The 22,658-nt window shown below is 42.1% G+C and overlaps 2 protein-coding genes across 3 annotated transcripts; one reads left to right on the top strand and one right to left on the bottom strand.

Moving 5' to 3' along the window:
• Positions 1–111: 111 nt before the first annotated feature.
• Positions 112–12,698, bottom strand: sgpp2 (sphingosine-1-phosphate phosphatase 2). 2 transcript variants are annotated; one of them, XM_038693040.1, is made up of 5 exons: positions 12,359–12,698; positions 11,398–11,562; positions 4,649–4,828; positions 2,285–2,374; positions 112–816 (listed from the first exon to the last, which is right to left on the bottom strand). In XM_038693040.1, the coding sequence occupies exons 1-5, from the start codon at positions 12,566–12,568 to the stop codon at positions 271–273; spliced, it is 1,191 nt and encodes a 396-aa protein (XP_038548968.1). In that variant the 5' UTR covers positions 12,569–12,698; the 3' UTR covers positions 112–270. The 2 variants fall into 2 exon arrangements, with proteins under 2 accessions (XP_038548968.1, XP_038548969.1); XM_038693041.1 differs by lacking the exon at positions 12,359–12,698 and adding an exon at positions 5,841–5,876 and having other exon boundaries at positions 11,398–11,531.
• Positions 12,699–16,051: 3,353 nt separating this feature from the next.
• LOC119882266 (E3 ubiquitin-protein ligase rnf152-B) lies at positions 16,052–19,607 on the top strand. Its single transcript, XM_038692260.1, has one exon. The coding sequence runs from the start codon at positions 16,371–16,373 to the stop codon at positions 17,139–17,141; it is 771 nt and encodes a 256-aa protein (XP_038548188.1). The 5' UTR covers positions 16,052–16,370; the 3' UTR covers positions 17,142–19,607.
• Positions 19,608–22,658: the final 3,051 nt, after the last annotated feature.

The raw sequence follows: 22,658 nt of genomic DNA on the forward strand, positions 1-22,658 counted from the left end.
AAGGTTTTTGCGCTTGTAGCTTCTGAAATTAAGTGCAAGAGCAATAACACAGCGAGCCTACAGCCTTGACTACACAATTCAAATAATGATCAAACTGGGAAGAAAGTCACATAAGCTATTGCAAACTATTTTTATTTCAGTTATAATTACACTCAATCATTACCAGAGGATGCTCCTTGTTTTAAAGATCATTTGATACACACAAATAAATAAGAGGTACATTTTTGTTGTTGTAATTTAAGATCGTTACACGAGTCTTGTGTTTTTAGATCATAGTAGCCCCAGTAGAATGAAGACTCTGTTGACCAATATAGAATTGACAAGTCCAACAGTCATGTATGTGGCAAACTTATACGGCACTTCAATCTCTCTCCTCCTTCTGGCACTGTCGTCATGTTTTGGCACTCTGTACCAGAAATACAACACCTGCAGGCTCAGTGTTTTCACAACCTGTCGAGTTCCTATTAATGCTACAACACCCACAAGGAATCGGGCAGCACCTAGTGCCAGTGCATTTGCCGTCAGTGTGGGTAGGGGAACAGGTAATACCCCCTGGGGCTCAAACGTCTGTCCCAGCTTCTCATTCACCCAGTATCCAATAGAGCACCCGGCCCCTACTCCTAGAATGGTCGTCGTATCCCCTCGCGTGGTGCTGTAATGGTCCAGCTCTGGGTATGTGTAGCTGAGGAAGAGGGGCAATGACAATGCCACAATGGGGGAGATGCAGCTGGTGAGCTGGAAATGGTCCAAGGTGTCCCAATATGGGTAGGTGAGGAACATGAGGATGGCTGAGATGGAAGCGCCACAGATCACATCCTGAAAACGGGACATTGAGAATATTTTACCACTTAACACCTACAGCAATAGTTTGAAATACAAGTACTGTCTATGTCTTTGCGAGAAAGAGTTAGAAGATTGATTCCACTCTCAAGTCTGCCTGTTAAATATTAGGCTACTGCCAGAAGCCAGTTCGCTTAGCTTAGATACACTGGCTGTCAGACAAAAACAAAATCTGCCTTGCCTTGTGTTTGTTTAATATGGAAAAAACCCTACTGTATAACTTCCCAAATGCTGTGACACACAACCCCTGTAAAACCACAGCCTGTCATTTGTATGTTTATTTGTTTTACAGATTATACACTCACTGCCCTATTAGGTAGACCTGGCTAATACTGAGGGGGTTGGACCCCCTTTTGCCTTAATTCTTTGTCAAGGTGTTGGAAACATCACACAGTTGCTGCAAATTTGTCAGCTGCACATCCATGATGCGAAGCTCCCGTTTACTACATCCCAAAGAGGCTGTATTGGACTGAGATCTGGTGACTGTGGAGGCCACTGGAGTACAGTGAACTCATTGATGTTCACGAAACCAGTTTGAGATGATTTGAGCTTTGGGACATGGTGCATTATCCTGCTGGAAGTAGCCATCAGAAGATGGGTACACTGGTCAAAGGGACAATACACAGGTAGGCTGTCACGTTTAAACGATGCTCATTTGGTACTAAGGAGTCCAAAGTGTCCCACACCATTACACCACCACCACCAGCCGGAACCTTTGATACAAGGCAGGATGGATCCATGCTTTCATGTCGTTTACGCCAAATTCTGACCCTACCATCTGAATGTCGCAGCTGAAATCGAGACTTGCAATATTTTTCCAATCCTCTATTGTCCAATTTTGGTGAGCCTGTGTGAACTGTAGCCTCAGTTTTTTCTTTTTCAGATCTTTCTCTGTAAACCCTAGAGATGGTTGTGTGTGAAAATCCCAGTAGATCAGCAGTTTGGCCCAACAACCATCCCACGTTGTCTTGATCACGTCTACATGCCTAAATGCACTGAGTTGCTGCCATGTGATTGGCTGATTAGCTATTTGTGTTAACAAGCAATTGAACAGGTGTACTTAATAAAGTGACCAGTTAGTGTATGTGTTAATTAGTGAGGTTTAGAGGTGCTGATAGGTGGATTTCGTTACCTTTGGATAAAACCAGCCTAGCTCTTTCCCACTGTTTCCAGTCTTTCTGCTAAGCTAAGCGAACTGGCTGCTGGCTTTCGCCTTGTGTTATGTAAACAGCCATTTATTAGTGTGTTTTCAATCTTCATCTAACTCTCAGTAAGAAAGCGAATAAGCGTATTTCTCAAAATATTGATATTTTTATGTATATTTAGGAAAGAAATATTACCCGCCAGACAGTTAAACCAGACACATATGAATTATGAATCCTGCGTTGAGCTTGAATATTTTATGCTGTAGTGTGTGCGCACACGTGCGGAGGGACTAGCTCACCAAAGCTGAGTGCATGCCAGTGTAGAGGCGGCTCAGACACACCAAAGACGATAGCGTCACTGCGATCAGCAGACCCACCTCGAACTGGAACTGAGACACAAAAACACACACTTATATCACTAACCATCACGGTGACAGTAGATACACACACACACACACACACACACTAACAAATACCACAGGTTGATAAAAGCTGAATCTGTGAAAGTACAATGGTATGTGTCACGTGTGCCTAACATTCCTAACATTCCTTAGTGAAAAAAACAATACAGTTGTGATTTGTTTTTTGACCCTTCCTCCTCTTTTTGGTCAACCTGTTAGGTTGTGATCAAATCATCCATTCATCAATCCTCTTAATGGCAACGTGTAACTCCTCTCTCTGTCACTTGCCCGTCATCAAGTCACTGCTCCATTATTCCTCTACTGTCTCACCATCCACTCTCCCCTCCCTCATTTACCTATGGCGGCAGGTTTTGTTCCCCCTCCATTTCAATAACAGTGAGAAGAGAGGCCTTGTGTATTCATTCACCTCCTCCACCCTCCCCTCCTGTGCCCCCCCCCCTGCCTTTTTTTCCTCCTGTGTCTTTTCCTGTCTTTTGCAGCTGGAAGCCTATTGAGTGGTAGTTCATGAAGAGAGGGTTTTTTTGAATGGCCACAAAGGATGCCATGAACAGGAGGGGGTCACTCTGTGATTGACTGTCGCGACCTCCGACCTGCTCCGGGAACCAGGCGAGTTGCCCCAGGGCCTTGTGGCCATTCAGGAGCCTCTGCAACAGCCCGCTACTCATCTATAGCTATGCATGCTCTTTTCTTTCAGGGGAATCCTTGCGGAATTTCAGGCCACAGTTAAGTGCTCTAGTGTACATGGGTTGTCTCTGGGTTATTGAGATGACTTCTATGACCTTGAGGCAACCGAAAATGAAGGCAAACAGCTGAAATGATGTGGCCATAAATCAGGCTGACAGCTGTAGAGGCTGTAAACTACTAACTGAAGGATTTAGCATTCTCTCAAGCCTTCATTAAAACAGCGCTTGATTAAGACAGCCTGTGATTGGGCCACTGAGTGTTTTATTGACTTGGCAGTAGAGTGGGAGAGATAAAGAGGGGTAGAGTCAGGAGGAGGAGGGGTGGGGAGGTGGAGACTGACAGTCATTGACTCACTTGAGTCCATCAGAAGACCAAACAGCAGCGCGACGGGTGTGGCTGATGGTGACTGATGGTGACTGCTGGCCCCGCACCTCCCTGCCCATTGTCCAACAGCTCAGTCAGGACTCACTGATGGACAGTGGGGCCACTCCCTTCACCCCACTCAGCTACCAGTAAGCAAGCTGCTGTCCACAGGCTCCCAGTGCCTCAAATTGTACTACATTCAACACTTTGATTTGAGTGAAGCTCCTCATTTGGATCGGCTAATTTCACTGGTGCCTTGCTAGGAATCCATAATACTCAATGGCAATCTAATAGCAGTGTTAATGAGATACCTAGGGTCTACGCTTCCTGACTCTAATGAGGTGTAAGTACATCATTTGCAGTCAGGAATGGCTGTAATATCATTTCTCATAGTAATGAGTAATGTAACCATTGACTACCACAGTTTCAGTAATCAGAGGTGCCAATCAAGAAACGATGTAGGCCTACAGTAATCATTTTAGTCATCTCTAAATATCAGACTGACGCTGTAGCTTGTTGACGTTGTCAATCCTCAGTTGGAAGTGTTCAATCCACCTTGGTTATTATTGAGTAAAATCATGACAAATACTATGGGACAATAATGGTGTTTTGTTTCCATAATCATTCACAGGAAAGATTTTGTATTTAGATTTTGAAAGTAAGAAAAAATATAATGTAAAAATCGAAGCATGGAAATAAATTTTCCACCATGGGCAACGTATAGCAAAACAAGACTAAGAATCTACAGCCGTGCAAGCTGCTCTATGAGTCTGTCATTAGACAAAGCAGTGCATCGAGCTAAATGCTGGAGTCAACATTCCTAACACCGTCACAATAACAATACTAAATTGCTAATGTTTAGCCGGTATAATGTTTAACATGCAGAGGCTTATGGGAATGTCTTTAGTTTTCCAGGTATTTGCTCATGAACTTAGTATGATGGAACCAAGGTGCTGGTTCCTGGGGGGAACATGACCGTGTGAACCAAATCTCACGGATATCCACCCACTAGTTTTCTCCTTGATCATTCTTCACCATCCACTGACTCCTGGTTGATGACTTTGATGCCTTTGACTCCTGAGATGCAGTTGAAAGCATCACAGAGCATAATACATTTGTGAATAAGTACTGTAGCTCACAGCTGCCAAGAGTTGAGCTGTTTTACTATATTTCATCACAGCTGTCAGTGATCACCTGTATCCTGGAGGGAGCACTTAGTAAAACTGTAAAAGAGATGGCGGTGGCGGCCATGGCGTGGGTGGAGGGCAGCCCGTACTCTGCATCGACACGTGTCTCCAGCTTGATCACAGGGGGTGAGAGAGGGCGAGGTAGCTTCAACACATCTTTCAACACCTGGCCGATGTACATCACCACCTGAGGAGAGAGGACATGTGTCTCTTAGAAGTAGGATCCCACCAAATATCTTTCAGGTCATATTCAGATGTAATTTTTAGAAAAAAAACCTAACATTTATATCAGATTTTGTACTAGTTAACATGAATTCGGATGAATTAAAAAAAAGCATTAATATGGTCTCTGTCTGTTGCATCACTGACTCTATTTAAAGAATGCAGGGAATTTAAATAGTATTGCTAGCTTAATGAAGTATATATTTATCATCTATACCTGACATAAATAAGTCTACAGCATCATTACAGTGAAATACCAGAAAGGACTATTGAAGAGTACTGCAGTGTGTTGGCCACAAAAGCACAAATTAGAGACGGAGGAAGATGATAATAAAATAATGAGTAGAGGAAGTCAAATTCTGATTAGGCTATGCTCTAAAACTAACCACACTCTTATAAATAAATAATCACCCCCACTCTCATCACATTCCCACTCAACAAAAAAAGCAAAAGGAAGAGAAAAGAGTGACGACCCACCCTGGTATAAAGTGCAGATGCTGCAGTCATACAGTAACTAAATCTATTGTAAGAAACTGAGAATTGACGAAAGCAGGGTTTGCTGACACAGCGTCTTCAGCTGGTGGGGTCAGACAGACGGCTCTTGAACAGTCAGTGCAAGTGTGTGTGTGTGTGTGTGTGTGTGTGTGTGTGCACGTGTGAATGGGGTGGTGTATAGGTATGGGTGTGTGTCTCCTGCCAAATATGCTGCCTATTCTTTTTCATGAGATCCCAAGCGGCCCTCGGAGGGGCAGCCTGCTCCAGCTCCAGGTTTATTTAAAGCTCTGCCTTGTATATTTAATGAATGGCTGTCTTAGTGAGGAGCAGAGGGAGGCAGTGCAAAGAGAGCAAGCAGGACACTAATGTGTGTGTTTAAGGGAGAGAATAGAAAGGTTGTTATTACTATCTCTATTGACACTGTAATCAGGAAATGCTTGTTGTTACCATGGCAAATGAGAAATCAACGTGAGTCTACTGACCTGCTGTTAGTGCAGCAACTTGTAGACACAGAGAGGCTGGCAGATAGAGAGGGATGACAAAGTGACAAAGAAAGAGATGGAAAATGGACATAAATATGTGGACACCAGAGATTACACTCTATAATTCAAAAACTAGGAGAATTAAAAAGCTGCTATAATATCCAAAATATTTCCTTGAAGAGTGGCAGCAGAGATTTGACATCATTTTGAAACCTGGCTGCAGGAATTTGTTTCCATTCAGCCAACAACAAGACAAAAGAGCATTATTGAGATCGGCCACTGATGTTGGGTGACAAGGCCTGTGTTCCACTTCATCCAAAAGTTGTTGAATGCGGTTGAGGTCAGGTGTAGGCTAGTCAAGCTGTTTCACACCAAACTGGGAAACACATTTCTTTACGAACCTGGCTTTGTGCATGTGGACATTGTCATGTTATGCCAAGTTATGCAATTGTTTAAAATAGCATTGTATGCTGTGACATTAAGATTAACCTTAAAGGAGTAGATTGAAATTTTGGGAAATACTCACATTTCTGAAACTTTCTGTGCCAGCCCATTTAGGCTAGTTTTAGCATAAAGACTGGGAGCGGGGGGGGCAGCTAGCCTGGCTCCCTTTAATATACGCAAAACGGCACCTCAACATCTCATTTGTACATTGTATCTTGCTTATTTAATCCATACATAAAAAGAAATGTAGCAACACCAGTATTTTACCGCCATGCCAGCAGCTCTGTGAGGCTTAGCAAAGCAGTAAATGTCACTATGCTAACATGCTGATTTTCAGCAGGCATATTGTATATCGTTTAGTATTTTAACATTTACTAATTGGCACTATACACTGAGTTACAGTTGAGGCTGGATGGAATGTTATTTGTTTTGCAGGTATTTTGACATAACCCAAAGTAGTACTGTGAGGTGAATTAGTTAACTTTAAAAAGGTCCTGATAGGCATGTTTTCTGAACTGCGGATAGAGTCAAGCTAGCAGGTTCCCTAGCCTTCAGTGCTTAAAGGAGGGAAAAACCTGGATGGAGTTAAACTTCCTCACTCTGAATGAAAATAAAACAGATCATCACGTATGGACGTTTAGACATACTGGGTGACCCTCTTGGCACTTTGGGCCCCTTAGCCTCCCAAAATCGATCCTCGATTAAAAATCTTGGTGTTATTTTTGACACCTCATTCACTTTCAATAAGCAAATCAGTGCAGTCGTCAAGACCAGCTTCTTCCAGTTAAGACTTCTAGCTAAAATAAAGGCCTATCTTCCTCCCGAAGACCTTGAAAAAGTCATCCATGCTTTTATTACTGCTCGGCTGGATTATTGTAATTCATTATACATGGGTCTACATCAGAAATCTTTAAATAGCCTCCAGTTAGTCCAAAACGCAGCTGCTCACCTTTTAACTAAAACAAAAAAAGCGTGAACACATAACGCCTGTCTTGGCCTCCCTCCACTGGCTACCTGTCCGTTATAGGATAGATGTTAAAATTTTATTGCTTGTTTTTAAGGCCCTAAATGGTCTGGCGCCACCTTGTCTGGCTGATCTCTTAGCCACCGTTCTCCAGTTAGAACACTGAGGTCAACAAATCAGCTGCTCTTGGATGTCCCGAGATCAAAGCTAAAAAATAAGGGCGATAGAGCCTTTGCAGTGGGCGCTCCCATCCTATGGAACAGCCTCCCCGTGCATATTAAAGCCCTACAAACGTTTAAATCGCTGCTTAAGACGTACCTTTTTGCAGTAGTTTTAACCTGCGTTAACCTGGTTTCTGATGTTTTAGAGTGTTGTTGTTTTGTTTCCCTGTGATTCACTTTGGCTGTAGTAATTTTTGTATATGTTATTTATGTATTTGACATCGACCCTGTTCAGCACTTTGCAACTGTTGTTTTTAAATGTGCTATAGAAATAAAATTGACATTTACATTGGCATTGACAGTGTTTATGCTAAAGTAAGCTAACAGCCTTAAGGCTCTATCTCCGTCGTCTCTAACTTGGAACTCTGGTGCCTTAACAGCCCCAGACCATTGTAGGCTGACAGAGATTAACTTATATGAGCATAAGGGAGAGAACGACTTCCAACAATAAGGTCAATAGCTAAATCTTTTTTTTCCCCCCATCTCTCTTTCTCGTCTTGCTGTGCCTGAATAAAACGTTTGTTAAGTACCTACATTCATGCACCCAGACAGAATAATTGGTACCATGGACAATAAACGGAGGACAGACAATTGTAAACCCATTTAGCACGTCTGACCCCATCCTTTCACCATGACCGTGTATTCATACAACAAGCCATATACTGTGTGCACAACATCGACTGTGTTCCCCCTCTGCCATGACACAATGAATCTGCCTACCAGTTCAAGCGCTTGCACGAGATGATACCCTCGCCCCAACCCCCGCCCTCACAGTCGACACAAATATCATATTCAACTGCCTCCAGTAAAGCCAGTGTATCTTATTGGTTTCTTTGCACGAGTCACGTCGAAGGTTGAAGCAGGTCAGATTAAGGGAAGAGTTAAAAACAGGTCATGACACACACACAAACAGGTGTGCTAGAGTGTGTGTTTTCTCGTAATTAAGTGTATTGATCGAGGCCAGGGCAGCTTTAGACTTTGATCTGTCAACATGTGGATCAGAGTGAGTGTGTGTGTGTGTGTAGGGAAGAGGGGCTATTGCACAGGTCACTGTTTGTACGGAGAAAACACACAAGATGTTTGTTCTTTTCCACTGCAACATAATAAATAGCTATTTTGGTTACTGTTACAATTTTTGTGATGCATAACAGCACAGTCACAACCATGGTAAAGGAAAGCTATGAAGCTATAAAGCTATGCTAACAGAAATGCATTTTGGAAAGGTTCTCTCCAACACTGGTCATGATGAATTATACGTTTATTAAATTCTTTTACACATTACACATTTTACATTATAAACATCTTTTAAGATTTAAAAAGTAAAGCCACTAAAAGTTTAACTTCACTGACTGTAGAACTCATCATCAACTCACAATAGAGGTTTATTTTTAAAATGGGTGTTTTGGGAGTAATGCTGCTGTCTGCTCTCTTGAACCAAGAAATATTTTCTGCAGATATGAAATGCATATGAGTTCCTCTATATTATGACTGTGGAGCCAATATGCCAAATCCCCACGGTATGGTTCCTGCAATGTACTGAGAAAGCCTTAATAAGGCAGCAGAATTTGTTCTGGGTCTGGAGTTGTGCTCAGTCTGCCTGCTCATTGACTTACAATCCTCTTGTGGTCTTTTACAAACTTGTTATACATTTCGTCGCAGTTCGTTTTTTGCTGAGTGGGCCTTCACTTCTCCATTAATACAAATAAATAACCTAATTTATAGAAAATGCTCTGAGGCTGATGCTAACGTCAGCATGCTAACCTGATCTGAGTGACAAAGTGTTTGCAATACTTTGGTTTATGGCCAAATAGCTGCAAAACGACTGACATTCCCATCAGCCTCAGCTGTAGTTTGTGTTTAGTGCCATTTAGCAAATGTTAGCATGCTAAAACACTAAACTAAGATTGTGAACATGGCACACATTAAACCTGCAGGCTGAACATCAACATGTTAGCATTGTCATTGTAATTAGTTAGCTGATGTTGGTATTTAGCTCAAAGCACTGCTTCGCCTAAGTACAACCTTACTTGGTCGGTTGTAGACTCACTTGGGGCAAAACTGAAACTTGCACAGATCTTTTACTTTGACAGCCAACCTGGACTAAATCTGAAGGTTAGAATCTTTACATATATGATTTTATCTGCGACTGTCAACACCAGCTGACCCAGATTGAAACAGACATATTCGTCATATTCATTGTTGCCTAATCATGCGTGTCCCTGCCTTTAGTCTCGTCACATTAATACAATACTTTTCTTAATTTATTGCTCATGGTGTGTTACTAACTGATGTCAATTATAATTTGAAAATTGTTAAATTATTGTTCAGGTTATTCTTAGGCACCCTGATGTTGTAGCAGAAAAATGTAGTCATTATGCCAGTACAAACAGCAGTGACCACAGTTTCCTTGCAGCATCACTACAAGGACGGGGTCGCACTCTCTCAAGTGATGAGAAGTCTTCTAACTCACAGAGGGAACACTGTCTGATGTCTAGCTGTCCTCACCGAAGGCTGATCCATGACAGAAGAAGGCCATATAGCTGAAAAGGTTTTATCTTCTGGGAATTAAGTGAGTTTGTGTCATTGAGTATGAGCATCTCTGTGAGCACAGTGGAAACTTTACATGCAGTTTCTTTCCAGACATTCTTCAGTTCATCATAGTGTATGCCCTGTATGTCATTATGTAAAGTTGAGCTTTTTGATATTACAAACAGCACAGTAGGTGTATAATCTGCATAACACTATGCAACAATAATGCACACAGCAATGTAATTCATGACCATATGGTTAATGACAGTTATTGTTCTCTAAGTCAACCAAAGTCACCCTGCAAGTAAGGCAACAGAGAGTAGTGAAGGGCACAAAAGGTACATGTGTGTATAATGTGTGTATGTGTGTCATTCATGGGCCTGTAATGTATTTTCTCATGCATACAAGTCTTAATTTGCATCATTGCACTTTAGTCATTGGCATGAGCTGCCAGATTTGTGTGTGAGACAGCGACTGAGGAGAGAGAGAGAGTGCACAGCCCTCCATGAACCTTAGATAACTCCACTAGCACAATGGCAGGGTGCTGTTAGAAGTTAGAAGTGTGGGGTAAAGCGCCCCGAGGGCTGACAGACCAAATGGTCAGTCCAGAGAGAGAAAGCTCAGAGGGCTGATGAGGCCAATAAAACACTCTGCTGGTAGACTAGGGGGAGGAGAACACAGAGTAAAGCTGGTAATGTCTAACTAGAGGGAGGGCAATGAGTGTGTTTAGCAGGCGAGGTGCGAGCATGTGTGTGTGTTGGTGTTTATGTGTGTTTGAAAGGAGTTCATACAAGGGCCTGGTGCAGCCAGGATGCCAGAAGAATGGTATCTCTTCCCTGGAGGGGCTTAACAAGGAGTTCAGACACAGGGCACCCACCAAGTGCTCGGGGCAGGGACACAAAGGGCACAAAAACAGACTGCCCATCACACACACTGCAGGAGTGAGGGTGTATAGCTGTCTGTGTCTGTCTGCCTGTGAAGTGCAAAATATACTCCTTCTGGGATCCCATGTGACATGTTTTCGGGGTCTCTTGTCGCAATGTGCTGGATTCTATCGCAATAAACATCTGAAGGAGAGATCCTAGCGGCCTTTTTACACTGATGTGTCCTCATGTGTGATGTGTCACCATGTCAGGGGCCCCAGTCAGGCTGGCCAAAGTGGCCTCCAGGCCTGGGGATGTATGAACATGGTGGTGTCAGAGACAGGTCACTGGGGGGGAGAAGGATGAAAGGAGGTTGAAAGGTGACGAGAGGGAGACGAAGAGGAAAAGGGAAGAGAGGTGGCATTGTTGAATGAATGGGCACCAGACTTTGCGTTTGTGCACGCTGAGGTGGTCTGACTGACATGTGTACACACACACACACACACACACACATTTCCTTTCCAGCTGTGACTTACTGTCCACATGTTGACCAGGCGTCGGCATAGGAATGGGTCCAGGTTCCAGTGTATGCATGGCAAACAGGTGATGTAAAAGAGTTCGTGCCCCAGGCCTGACGAGAACAGGAAGAGAAGGTGCAACAGCCAATTCCTCACCTCATACTGCTGAGGCCTGCTACAGCCCTGCAGAGAACAGACACTAATTAACACAAAATATGCCTAAACATGGATCCTGGAAAGGTATCAGATTAGATCAACCAGCCAACCTTGCAGTCACACCCAATTTGGTTAAACACATTTCACCTTTTTTGCAGCTCTTTACATTACATTTCATGATTTATACCAGCCAGCAAGTCAAAATGTATTGGATTTCTTTATTCATCTGATTAACGTAGCACTCCAAGGAGTTAGAGACTCAAGAGACAATATCAATGCAGCAGAGGCCTAAAACTTTTAGTCTCTAGTAATCATCAAGTTCCAAAAACACTGGATCTCTTATAATGAAACAGATGTCATCTTTCTTTAGACACCCACCCCATCCTTCAAATCCCACACCTCCAATTTGTAACACAGACTCTCTGTTATCTAATTCTGTATCTCTCCGAAGCCAGGAGGATCTGGTGGCTGACAGACACCCAGTCCAACCCGATCTCATCCCAGTCAAATGAGAAAAGCCATTCACAGTTTACTTTGCATGTTTAAACATCTCTAACTACATGTCAAAATTCGTTGTAGTAAGCTCTTAGCCACGTAAACCTCTTGCGTGTTTAACCTACTTCCTATGTTTTCAGAAGTCAATGGCAGTGTTTTAAAATAATAACACATTAACGTTGACCATTTATTCCTTTTAAATTAATCTCAAACTGTGTGGGAATCAAAGGTTAATAGTCACTCCAGTGAACATTTTAGTTTAATTCAAATTACAGGGTTAATGAACTTAAATATTGAGAGGATCAATTTTGCGCAGCAAGCGACTCACACCAACAGCATGTCCATTCTGCTTATGTGTATAGTTTGAATTCTTATCCTGGCGGTCCCATCTCCCTTCGTGGGCGAGGACCGGGATTCCATTCGCAGTGCGCGTCCTCCCTCGGCCGGCATGCGCGGCTTCGACGGGGATGAGTCCACATAGTCTCTGGAACCGGGCCACGAGCTCCGAGTCTTGCAGGTAAGCCAGGAGCTCCAGCATGCCAGGTGAAAGAGATACAAGTGCAGTAGCAGGCTGATGTGGACTGTCTGAGCGGGAGAGGTAATGGAAGGTGAAAACTGCCCGGGCAGAGCGCAGAGCTCCGAACAGGTGCGGCTGCTGTGCGTTGCACAGGTGTAAGCAGAGGGGCGGGGCCAGAAGTAGGCTGAACCGGTTGTCTGGAGCGTTTGTCCTTTACCTTTACACTGGGATGGGTCAGATGTTATCACAAAGTATTTATAGCAAGCGAAAGAAAGGTGTAATTCATACCCATGATAGCAGGGCATGTGTGGAGGTATCTTTGATTACTGAGAACTGTAAGCAATGTATGAAGTGGACCACCATCGGATGATATGGGGATCAGTTACATTGTTCAACATACAGACATGGACAAAATTGTTGGTACCCTTCCGGTAAAGCGAGAAAAACCCACAATGGTCCCTGGAATAACTTGAAACTGACAAAAGTAATAGCACTCCAGACTGCATGTTTCAGCTCCTTCCACAGATGTTCAATAGGATCTAGATCAGGGCTCATAGAAGGCCACTTCAGAATAGTCCAATGTTTTGCTCTTAGCCATTCTTGGGTGTTTTTAGCTGTGTGTTTTGGGTCATTATCCTGTTGGAGGACCCATGACCTGCGACTGAGACCAAGTTTCCTGACACTGGGCAACACATTTTACCCAGAATGCCGTGATAGTCTTGAGAGTTCGTTGTACACTGTACAGATTCACGACCCCCTGTGCTAGATGCAGCAAAGCAGCACCAAAACATGACCGAGCCTCCTCCATGCTTCAGGTACGGTGTTCTTTTCTTTGTATGCTTAATTTTTGCGTCCGCGAACATAGAGCTGACATGACTCACCAAACAGCTCCAGTTTTGTCTCATCAGTCCAAAGGGCATTCTCCCAGAAGCTTTGTGGCTTGTCAATATGCATTTTGGCAAATTCCAGTCTCGCTTTTTTTATGACAGTGGTGTCCTCCTCCTTGTCCTTCATTAAATCCACTTTGGCTCAAACAGCGACTGATGATCTGACACTGATGTACCTTGACCCAGGAGTTCAACTCTAATGTCTTTGGAAGTTGTTCTGGGCTCTTTGGTTACCATTTGTATTATCTGTCACTTCCATTTGTCATCAATTTTCCTCTTGCTGCGACGTCCAGGGAGGTTGGCTAACAGTCCAGTGAACCTTAAAGTTCTGTATAATGTGCAACTGTAGTCACAGGAACATTAAGCTGCTTGGAGATGATCTTATAGACTTTCCCTTTAACATGCTTGTCTAACATTTCTTTCTAATCTCCTGAGACGGCTCTCTCCTTAGCTTTCTGTGGACCATGTTCAGTGTGGTACACACCAAACAGCACACTGACTACTTTTCACCCTTTAAATTGGCAGACTGACTGATTACAAGTTTAAAGACACCTGTGATGCTAATTGCAGGACACACCTTAGTTTAATGTGTCCCTATGGTCAAATTATTTCCAATCTTTTCTAGGGGTACCATAATTTTTGTCTAGGCCAGATTGTTTTTTAAAATAATTCTGTTGAACCACAATTCCAAAGCAATGTCTGATTTTCATCAGTTAATTTTCAATTTTCTTTCTTTAACACTTTTGTCCAAGTCTGTATATATTGTTTGAGAAACAACATTGATAACAGTACAGTACACAGCCAAATAAGGGTGCAACTTTCATTCGCACAGGTCATTCTGTGAGGTTTTCTGCAGTAAATGATCATAATTTTGGGCACAAAACACTAATCTTATATTCTGCATAACGGGACACACTGTGGATTTACATGCAGGCCTGTGTGTGTGTGTGTGTGTGGCTGAGAGAGAATTTAGCATTTTATTGAACATCTTTAATTTTTTCCCCCAATTTATTTTTTCCAGAAAATGTGGTTAAATCTTAAAATGAAGCATTGAAATTATAAACTTGACTTTATGTAGGCCTACTTGGAGCTCCCTGGTCATCAGTCAGAGAAGTGGTGCACTCTTACCACTATTATCTACGAGTTATCTTAAGGTCAAGTTCCGTGGGTTTTTGGTCTGTGAGGCTTAACATGTATCAAAGGCGACTATGACAATGTGTGTAACCCCTTAGTTCAGAACTTAATTTCCCTCCTGTTATGAAACTGTTCATTTGCCCACTTTCGCATGCTGTTCTCTGTCTAGGTGCTGAAAAGAACACTGAATCTACGTTTCACTTGTCATGTCAGCAAATATGGATTTATCAAGCAGGTGAGCAGGGAAATTACCACATGCCATTTATCTGACAATATAGCATGTAACAACAATCATGTGCCTTGTAACCTCATTAAAAAGTCAAATCAGGACTAATGTGTTTATACTTAATAGATGGGTCTGAGTGATTTGGATGGATGGATTAAGTGTAGCCTGATCAACTGGAATGGAATGATGATCAAATAGAATAAAGAGAAATCTCACTAAGAATTTGTAGCTATCGGCTTCAGAACCACATCTTGTGAGTATCAGTTGGAGGAATAGTTAACCACATGAATACATTAAGTTTGTTATATTTAGCTTATTTGAAGCTTTATCTACAGTATATATTTATGAAATGTAAGGTTTGGATTTGGGATTTGTTTAAAAAGATTTTTTAAATATTTTGCATACTATTAGCACCTGCCCAGGGACTGCAGATGGAAATTAGCTTTAGCGATATCTGGTACAGTACATATAATGCGAATTGTCCCGGTTAAATAAAAATATAAATAAATAAACCCCAATCTTTGAGATGATTTCACCCCTTTCGATGGCCCATTTCTACTCTCTCAAAACAAGGTTGCAATGTTTTTGTTGTTTATTTATTAACAGTGATTAACATTAATGCTACTTTTGAAAGTTTGTATGCCCACTTTGGAGTAAATGTGCTGGTTGGTGAGGTCTACAAGATTAGAAAATGCTTTTTGGACAACCTAAAAGCAGCGATACAACTAGTAGTATTTAAACATAATACACACAAAACAGGTTCTACAAAAAACCTACATAATGGAATATTTGTGGTTTTCTACAGCACCATTCTGAGATGCCTGGAGTCTCCACACTCCAAATGAATCTGACATGATTTAATCTCCAGAAACGTTAGAGCCACTTCTCTTTAAAAATCAAATTGACCTCTTATCTTTTTATGGGCCCTATGGACTGAATAAGTCATCTGCCATTGTTCCGTTTAGTATCTTGTAATGTAAGACAATGCAGACCCATGTTTGATTCTAAGTTTTGCTGGCACATTGTGTGACTTTAGATTCTTTCTGTTACAGGAAACAGTAAATTGACGCCCCCAGTTGACCAAATTAGCGCATCCTATGGTCTGGCATGGCCGAGCCTACGTAGGAGTTGCGACCGAGCATGGCTGTCATAGCTGCTCCCTACGCACACAGAGCACTGAAAACAACAACACTCTCTCTTTAACGAGATTTTAAGGCGACAACCCCCCCCCCCCCCCCGCCCCCTCTCTCTCTCTGTTTTGTGGGATGCTCGGACTCTCTGGATGGATGAGCTCTAGCATCGGAGTCACCACCATTACATCATCTCTTCCCACACAGCCGAACACGGAATGAGGGCTTTTTAATATTTAACCGGGATCCCGATCATTTGAGACTGAGCAGCAGAAGCACCGCTCTTCATAAAGGACGCGGTGGGGATTATGAAAACCTATCAACAATGCCTGTGGGGATGATGGCGTTTCAATGAACGGGGAGGATAGGAGGGGGAGAGGAGGAGAGACGTGCACCGTCATCAGCATCTGTCCGCCAGCTCCCTTTGTGTTCACCGGAGAATGTGAATGGCGAAAGATGACATGGCAGAGGTAGATTTGGCACCAAACGGAGCAGAACCCCCCGGCGAGGCCCCCTCGGCGTTTCCCTATGAGGAGTTCGAATGCAAAATCTGCTACAATTATTTCGACCTTGACCGCCGGGCTCCTAAGATCCTTGAGTGCTTGCACACGTTTTGCGAGGAGTGTCTGAACACGCTTCACCTCCGGGAGGAGAGGCCATGGCGCATCAGCTGCCCCGTATGTCGCCACCGGACTCCGGTGCCGGATTATCGGATACAAAACCTGCCCAACAACACCAAGGTGACGGAGGATTTTCCACTCTACATCGACTCGGACCCCCTGCCTCAGGACGCTTTGCCGCCGTACCCTCCCCCGCTGCACCCAGCTCTTGTCGCCCTCCGCCGGGAGGAGGCGTCGGGGACGACCAGCGTCAGCCAGGCGACCCCGTCCACTACCGTGTCCACAGCCACCACCCTCTCCCAGGACTCGGTGCGCTACGATAGCTGTCAGAGCTGCAAGCGAGTGGCGCTGACCACCGGCTGCGTCTGCGTGATCTTCTCCTTTCTGTCCATGCTGGTGTTGCTGTTCATGGGCCTGATCTTTGTGCACAGTCACAGCATTCCTCCCTCGCCGGCGGGACCCATTTGCTTGTCGGTAGCCAGCATCCTGGCCATGTTCTCGGTGGTCGTCACATGGCTCATCTGCTGGCTCAAATACAGACCGGACCACGAGACCGGCCGCGCATCCGCCACCAGTAACTCCAGGAGAAACGCCTGATAGGCTGCTGGCTCTGACTAGTGATGAAGATGTTGTACTGTGGGTGTGTGGTTATGTACATAATACTGACAACTGATACTCCGGGTCCCTTTACTTTTTCTAGAAATCATTCTCATCCAAAATGGCCTTTTATCAGTACAGCAAGCACCCAAAGGCCTTCATATTGTTTGGAGCAATAGGCGACATGATCCTTGATAATCTTTTCCTCAAGTTATGCACTTGAACTTACAGTAGGCCCAGTTGACTAGGCATCGTGATGAGTGAACTTGTCCAAGACTTTTAGACCCCTGGTGATGGTCTGAGCTGTGGTTGGTTTGATGACTGAATGTGAAGTGCTTATTTCCAGGGTTTGATCCCCTCCCCTCTCTATCCTGGTTGATAATATGCATAACCCACTATGCCACTCACTGTATGATAACAGTCCACAGATGATTCACTCTTATATCTCAACAAAGCACTATTGTATTGTACAGATATTTGGCAATGTTCACTTTTGAGTATTCAGCCGGTGGATTTTGTTTTTTATGGAGGCCTGGACGTTTGTGCGAGAAGCCTCTAAAATGTCATTCCGTTACAAAGAAGTCGTATTTACAATCCAAACTGTAAATAGTCCACAGAGAAGTGGTGAGTGGTATAGGATAGGTGTGATCAGCCTTTCTTGAAGACCTTCCTCATCCTTGTGTTCTAATTTATCCTACAGGATGGCGCCGCTTTCTTTCTCACAATGAAAAGTGCACCTCCTACAGGTTTTTCAAAGGGGTTCAAAGCTATAGTTTGTGATTTTGACTCTGTGTTTGGCTACTTTTGTGCATGTTAAGCTCTTGAAAGGGCAAGACTTTCTGTTTTTACTGTTTTTTTAAACAGAAGGGACATTGTCTTTCCTGACTCGTGTGCCTCACCTTGTTGCTGAATGAAGCAAAACGTCACCGTAATCATGATTAAATCATGCATGGGCCTCCTGCCACAGACAGCGTCCAGCTGGGGTGTCGGCAGGGATTTCCTCTTTCTGTCACATTATTCACACATCGAAAGTTGAAAACAGGGTTTACAACACGGAGCTGCCTCCCAAATCAGCAACTTTTTATAATTGTGAAAAATGTGGGTCTTTGCATCTGGCTTTGAATAAAGGTCAGAATAGATACTATGAGTATGAATTAAACAGGTACAATCCAGGCTGAAGTTTGCCTGCCGCTGCTTCCATGTTCAAGTTCACTCGTCTTCTTCCTTCAAAGCCACATGTGAGAATCTCTGTTTCTTGGCCAGGCTAGACATGGTGCACATCTTATAAAAAGACTATGTGGTGTCACTCTGGTTCCTCTGAGATTGTTAGGAGTCATCATTACCTCTGAAAACTTAAAGAGCCCCATGAGCTGTGTGGCTGAGATCAGAAAGAAACAAAATGCTACAGTATGGGCCGAGAAAGCGTGTGTTATTTCAGTGCCTGCACTTACACAATGCAAATCTTTAACTTTGCTAAACTAAAACTTAATATAATTCGGTTGATATGGGTTTCCCCCTCTCAGAAACATCTGTTTCAAAACAGAAACACTGAATGAACTTCAGTGAAATCAGCTTCAGACCACACAGTGTAATCAAAAAAGCGAACTTCTTCTTATGAATATTACTGTGAACCGTTGGTAAATTCTGTGTATGTAACTGTTGCTACAAACTATACAATTATTTATTTATTATTCTTGAATATAGCAAAAAGTTATCTGTGGTGCAGTGTAAGACCCTAATTTGGACAAACGTGTGATGCTCCATGAAGCATGTGTATTGCACTCCTGTGTTATGTTCAGGCTCCCTGACTTTCCTGTCAGCATTTAGTATAGAATTCGGAGATGATTCGGATACCAAAGTGATTTAATGTAAGCACTTATTACCCTTGCGCACTCATGGTACCCCTACCTCACAAAAGCAAAAAATAATCCAACATGATTCTTGAACCCCACCCTCCTCTATCTGATTCCCATGCTTGCTTCAATCATCCTGCTCAACTTTTTTCCCAACTTACTGATGATGCACTTTCACCCTCTTATTTGACACAAGTATCAGGGTCTACCTTTGACAAATGTAAGCATATTGTATTTATTTCAAAGGACCTTGAAAATGTTGTTGGTTTTTATGAGAATCTGTGGTTGTTGTTAAAGTACCAAATGTATTTGCACAGAGAGATGTTCTTTATGTGCTGTTTTACATACATAAACACATTTCAGTCATAATAAAGGAAACATGACTAACCATGGCACTAATTATTTGTCTTAATACAGTGACAGCTGACAGAATAGCCTGTTACCAATCAGTATTTTATGATGGTACCCACAATGCTTGACTGAAGATATGGCCCTTGCTGCTGTGCATCAAATATGCCCCCTACTGGAAGACAAATGTTGCTACATGTTATAAAAAGAGAAACCCTCTGTGTCAACTTTCATTTCTCATGCAGGTCTAGTTGTGTAAACTTCTGGTGGCTAAAACTTGATTAAAAGTAAATACATTTTTCAATATGGGCTGGATGTCGTTAATATCACGTGTTTACTTGTTCATACAAGGCTCCCTTTTAGTTGATATAAATTAAGCCATTCAGCAACAAGATTTTCCCCTCATAAACAGAATAGATATAAACCAATGTTGACCAGTCACCATCCAATTACAGGTTACCATTTAGGACGTACAGACTTTACATTAAGCAGAACTTTCACGCCCCATAAATTCAGGCTGTCACACAGTATGTAGCCTTAAATAATATACCTCCCACATTTCTTTTACATTCTCAGCACCTTGTAAACAAGTCTCTGTTGACTGATTGGTCAGATGAGTGCAGCAGCACAACACTACAGCTTTTTGGATCTGAGCCTAGCTGTATTTTTCAATCAGCTACTGTGATTAGGCCCTGCCGGAAAAGAGTTGGAGGTAAATTTGTGTTTACAAATTAGCCATGACAACAAATAAAATCAGACAGCATGTTTTTGTAAGGATGCTGGGCTAATGAATTTTAATGCCTCTCAACAGACATTCTGCTCTTTGTATAACCTTTTAACTTTCTTGCACTCTTGTTGTTCTCAAGTGACTTTGTCAGTCAACAACAGAAAAATAAACATATCTTACCACTTTTAGGCTAGTTAATAATTAATAATGTTAATAATTTATGTTTTTTCCTGCTTATGTCTCCCACATGTAGGCTGATGCTAAATAAAACATTATCTCTACATTAATACATATACATGCTTATTCCGTTTTGAGTAAATCACTCAAACTAGTACAGAAAGGCCTGGTATGAAACACTCAACAAAACTTTCAAACATTCAAAGTTTGCCAAGAGACAGTAAAGCAAAGTTGAGTGTTTTAAAAATTAAAACAAAATTAACCTTTAAAATATGGAAGTAGCCTAATAAACCAGACTATAAGTTTCTTAAGTAGCCTATAATTTTGAGGTAGGCCTTTACTACTTTACTATAGACTAATGCTGTTATATGCAACTTTATACTTTCACTCAACTACATTAATAGGCTACTTTTTACTCTCTTTTTTACACTGTTTATTTCCCAGCTATAGGCTGCTACTTTTCTGATCAAGATTTTACATAAAACATATGATCAGAAATGATGAAATATCAGATTAAAACGTCCAGCAGTGTAGCCTATAAAGTTGTTACAATAAGCTTTACCTAAGTTTGAATCTGTAGCCTAATAATATTCCAATAATATAAAGCTAACTCTTTGAATGGGGTCATTTTAAATGACTTGTATCAGTTTTGATATCCTACTTAAAGTAGATTATAATTCACTCCTATTTCCAGTGTAGACTACAACAGCCTACTTTTAGCCTATAAGTAAAATGTTAATTTGCAGAATTGTGATGTGATTTCTACTTTTATCTCACTGTTCTGCCATACCTGAATATAAACTATATTATCTTAGGAGAATGTAGATAGATTTTACCATTGCAGATAAAAATATCAAGGACAATAACATTTTATAATATTAGATAATATTAAAGTTAATTAAAGGATGTGCTACAATAACGCAGCCAACGCAGTAGATTCACTGTAAGTCATAATATAAATTATTATACACTTAATTATTCCTTATTAACATAGTAAAATTTTATTAGCCTCTCTATCGTTGTATGAATTGTTGTATCCGTGATCTGGTGAAATATAAACTAATTGACGACTTGACAAACACATTGTGTCCACGCAGAGCATGTGATGCAACTGATTTATTTCTCATCAAGGAGATTTCTGACTTTGAATTTCATCCCCCGGTAATGGATTGGACACGGAGATTCAATGTCGCTTTTTAAGAAGGTATGCATCATGGCTTTCCCTGTTTTCCATTTGCCCCCTCTGTTTTTTCCCCTTCTTGGCTGAAATATCCAATTTCAAAAAGATCACTGACACTCCCAAATCGTCACGTTCATCAGCGTAAAGACTGATGGCTTCTTCCTTCAGGAATAAGTCAGTACAGATACGAGAAACACAAACAAATTTTAACTGTAACTAACTGCTTATACAGTAATAGTTCATCCTTAAATGTATTCTGTTTTGAAAACATTTATGAGGCCCACGTGTTAACAGTGGCCTATTCATTTATATGTGCCTAAAGCCTGCATGCAAAAGCCCATAATAATGTGTGTCTGGTTTATTACAAATGTAAAATCAGTCAAAAACAAACTCACATTTCCCCTCTCTTTATAGCGATGTTATGTCAACTAACAGGATTCATTCATTTGGGCATGATAATAATCTTCTGCCTGAAGATAATGACATCCTCCTTAGCAGGTGAAAGACCCCCGTTAGCCCTGCTTATTTTAAACCCAGCATCCACCCATTGTCCACTCGCGTTTTTGAAAGCAAAGTCAACACTTGAAGGGCGCTTTTTCCAAAGTCATCAAAAGTGTTAATGTTAATTGAAACCTACTTAGCCAGTGGGATATCTCTTCCCTGCGTAAATTAAGGTGAATGACAGGGACTCCGGTGGGCACCCCCCCGTCGGGCCTCAGTTATTGCTCCGTAGCTCATAGGTGAGTGGGTTGAGACATGAAAGGGCTGATCAGGTGCTGGGGGCGCTTTTCGGCTTTAGTTTTGCATGAGTCACACGAAGGTTTCAGAGCTTTCCCAGCGTTGACCAGAGGCAGAAAACATAGTCTATTTCCTGCACTCTCATCCACGGAATATTCTTCCACGCCAACCCGATCGCATCTCATGCGTCACATATACACGCTTTGGAAAAGCCGTGTCTATTGTAGGCCTAGGTCTCATATTTGATCATGTTTATCAATTTTGCTTTATTGTCTTGGATATTGTAGCTTCATTGCCTATAGATAGGCTACATGACCCATGCTGCTGTTTTGCCATGTGTCCGAAAACAAGAATTAAATTAAATGAGTCAAATTTGAATTAGTCCAAGTCTTTTCAAACGTTTCATCTTCTCGTGCGTCGGTGCAAAGGATCAACTTTGATGCTAAAATAGCGAGGACGGAGGTGCCTTTCTTCGGATGATGGACAGTGAAATA

This window comes from Micropterus salmoides, unplaced genomic scaffold, assembly GCF_014851395.1.
Source record: "Micropterus salmoides isolate LMB-PRFRI ecotype aquatic unplaced genomic scaffold, ASM1485139v1 Ms_hic_scaffold_3, whole genome shotgun sequence".
NCBI classification, from domain to species: Eukaryota; Metazoa; Chordata; class Actinopteri; order Centrarchiformes; family Centrarchidae; genus Micropterus; species Micropterus salmoides.